Here is a 3,354-nt window from a genome sequence, read left to right as displayed (position 1 = left end):
TTGCTCGACACTTGAGATGAATCTTTCATGATTTTTTGGAGAGGGGCAATGTCATCAAGGTGATGGACACCCAGGTAGTGGGTTAGTGGAGCTGCTCGCATCATCGATGAAGGGATTAGGTGGCATCACTCGCGCAGGTGGTAGCTAGCTTCTGAAATCACTCTCCGTTGAGTATGTCAAGTAGGAAGGTGTTGTCATAGAATTTTTCCACCACCCAAAATGGTCCTATCCACCGGAGCTTCAGCTTTCCCGAATGCGGACCCATGCGAGATTGGAATAACAAGACCGGATCTTCTTTCTTAAACATGCAAAACTTGGAGTGGCGATGGTTGACCCACTTTTACCTCCTCTTCTGTACAACTGTGGGTGATAAAGAAGCTCTTGAAGCGTTCGTCATCCAGCTTAAGGAGCTGGTCGAGGCGATGCTGCAGGGACTCTTTTGCGCTTAACTTCTCGGAAATAGAAATTCGGAGGCTCAGCACTAGGAATTCCATTGGTACCACTGCCTCTGTGTGCCATATACTAGTTTGAATGGGGTCATTCCGGTTGAGACCTTGTATGTTATGCGGAAAGCCTATAAAGCTGAGTATAACTTTTCATCCCAGTTAGTGTAGTTTTCATTGACCAACTTTGTCAGGATCTGCTTGAGGATTTGTTGGTTGACTCGGCTTGCCATTGGCATGTGGGTAATACACTATGGATCCTTTATGGATGATGAGATGTTGAGTGACCAATTCTTGAATAACATCATTTACAAAGTGCTTGCCGTGGTCAGTAAATCAGTTCGATCAGGCATCCGAACCGAGTGATTACCATCTTGTAGAGAAATCTAGCAGTTGACTTGGTTGTGTTATCCCAAAGTGCTCGAGCTTCTACCCCACTTGGTGCTATAATCTATGGCCACACTAGGATGTACTTGTTACATGTGAAGCAGGCTAGTGGCTTAAACGGGCCGATGAAGTCGAGGTCCCATTTCTGGAATAGTTCAAGGGCAAGGATCGGGTTGTGCGGCATCTTCTCTCTGTCGCGACTGGCTGAGATGCTGGCATACGTCACACTGCTTGGCCCATCTATAGGAATCACCGAGTACAGTCGGCCACTTGTAGGATTTTCCTCTCGACGGTTACTTCTCCGGTGAAGTGTCCACCACTAATTCCTTAATGAGCTTCTCTGAGGACAACTTCTTGTTCATGTGGTGGAATGCACTGTTCGCAGGATCTGATCAGTCCCCTTCTTGTATAATTGGCTAGCTATCACTTGGAAGCACCGGCTGTGGACCACAATCCGCTTCTATTTGTGATCTTTGGAAAGATTATCCTCTATCAGACTTGTGGCAACAAATGTTAGCATTTCATCATACCAGGTTTGGGGAATTGGGATGACTATGTCAGTTTGTGAATAGCTTGGCATCTGGTAGGTCATCTGCTACTCCGCTTCTTGGGATTCTCTGGATTCCAGCTGGGATAGATAATCTGATACTGTATGATTTGAACTCGGGGTGTGCACTATTGTGAACTCGAACTCTTGGAGTATTAGCATCCGCCTTGCTAGTTTGCCTGCCAAACTCTGCTTGTACCCTAGGTACAACAAGGCAGAGTGATCCACATGAAAGGTAAACTTGTTACCTAGCAACAAGTAATGTCAAAACTTGGCGAGACTCAGTAGATCATGCCAAGGGCTTCCTGGTGTGTGGTTGAGTAATTCCACTCTGCATTGGAGAGCCTTCAACTAGCGTAGTAGACTGGCCAGAACCATTTCTTTTCAGCCTCCTGCATGAGAATGCTGCCAATTGCCACATCAGAGGCATCCACGAAGACATGAAAGGGCAATTCCCAGTTTGGGGCTTGGATGACAGGTGCTTCAGACATGAGCTTGAGACGCTAAAACACAATGTCTTCTACACCTACTGGGTCAAAGGTGCTTTGATCTGCTGGTTTAAGGGGACAACTACGTGAGCCAGATACCGGAGCATGCGGCTGTGCCCTCTGACCTGCCCCAAAAAGCTTCTTGAAGTTCTGAGCTATTTCACATTTATTGGAATTGGAGCTTTCTGGATTACCTCTACCTTGGCTAGGTCGACTCCAATGCCTTCCTTGGAGACAATGTGGCCGAGAAGCATACTGCTTTGGACAACAAAAGCACACTTAGCTGCATTCAGGCTTAATCTGGAGACTCGGCACTTGGGTAGGCACAACTGCATCAAATGCTTTGATGATTTCCCGAAAACACTAAAATCAGCAATGAATACCCACATGAAAGTGGTCAGAAAATCAGCAAAATTTTCTTGGGCCATGCACTGAAATGTGGTGGGAGCATTCTTAAGCCCAAAGGTCATTACGTTGGATGCAAGGGCTCCCTACTCTGTGATGAAAGCTATTTTCTACCGATCTTCTAAGGCCATTTGAACTTGATTTTATCCACTAAATCCATCCAAGAAGGAGTACATCTCATGGTGGCTGGCTACAACATCAAGCAAGGAATTTGTGAATGGTAAGGGAGAAGGATAGGAAATGGTTGCGGCATTCAGTTTTTGATAATCCACACACACCCACAACTTCTGGTTTTTCTTTAAAACAATCACGATTAGGGATAACCAATCAATTATATGAATCTGACTTGAACCAGCTTGTCTAGTTCCTCTTTCACCCTTTTGGCATAGTTTAAATTCATTTGGTATCTCTATTGCCAAATAGGGATGGCATCTTCCTTTAGATTGATCCGATGTTGGTAGAACATTGGATCAATCCCTTTTATCTCAGTGTAGCTCCATGCAAACACATCTTTAAAGGACGTGAGCAACACCTGGACTTCCTCTCGAAACTCAACATTCAATCTGGCACACTGACTCGGACCATCTTTGGGTCTCATTAGTTCCTAGATTCATCTCCATCAATTCATCTTCCTTGACCCGCTTGGAGTGCTTCAGGTCCTTGCCAAAAGCCTTTTCCACTGCAATGATGTGTTGGAGGCTTGGGGTACTTCCATCATCTGCCAGCTTCATTCGAACTTTGCCCTATGCTTTGTGGATCAGACTGATCCTTGGTGACTTCATCCTTGTGTGGAGGGCTTGGTCGATATCTATCCATTATCTAGACTATGTCAACCTCCACCCAACAGGCTAATTAGGTTGCATTTTTCTAGATATACTCTACCTCCCTCATCGAGGTCTAACCCTTCTAGCATGTTGACTCCTTCGGTTGAAATTGTTTTTCCACCTTTTGTCTACTAGCAAGACGGAGATCCTTACTTTCTTCTTTCCATGCTAGATAGTGATCATATCCGTGTCCCGATCTTGCTTGATCCGTGCTTGCCAGAGCCAGCGTGCTGCCAAGAAGCATTGGCGGGTAAGCACCT

At 45.6% G+C, this 3,354-nt stretch overlaps 1 protein-coding gene across 1 annotated transcript; it reads right to left on the bottom strand.

Annotated features, from left to right (window-relative positions):
- Positions 1–1,425: 1,425 nt before the first annotated feature.
- Positions 1,426–3,001, bottom strand: LOC147621004 (uncharacterized). Its single transcript, XM_086825377.1, has 5 exons — positions 2,847–3,001; positions 2,060–2,228; positions 1,908–1,990; positions 1,708–1,769; positions 1,426–1,625 (listed from the first exon to the last, which is right to left on the bottom strand). The coding sequence occupies exons 1-5, from the start codon at positions 2,999–3,001 to the stop codon at positions 1,426–1,428; spliced, it is 669 nt and encodes a 222-aa protein (XP_086681503.1).
- Between the last annotated feature and the right edge of the window lie 353 nt (positions 3,002–3,354).

This window comes from Cibotium barometz, chromosome 31, assembly GCF_041138505.1.
Source record: "Cibotium barometz isolate CiBa-2024 chromosome 31, ASM4113850v1, whole genome shotgun sequence".
Taxonomy (NCBI): Eukaryota; Viridiplantae; Streptophyta; class Polypodiopsida; order Cyatheales; family Cibotiaceae; genus Cibotium; species Cibotium barometz.
This window is presented reverse-complemented; position numbering and strand designations above follow the sequence as displayed.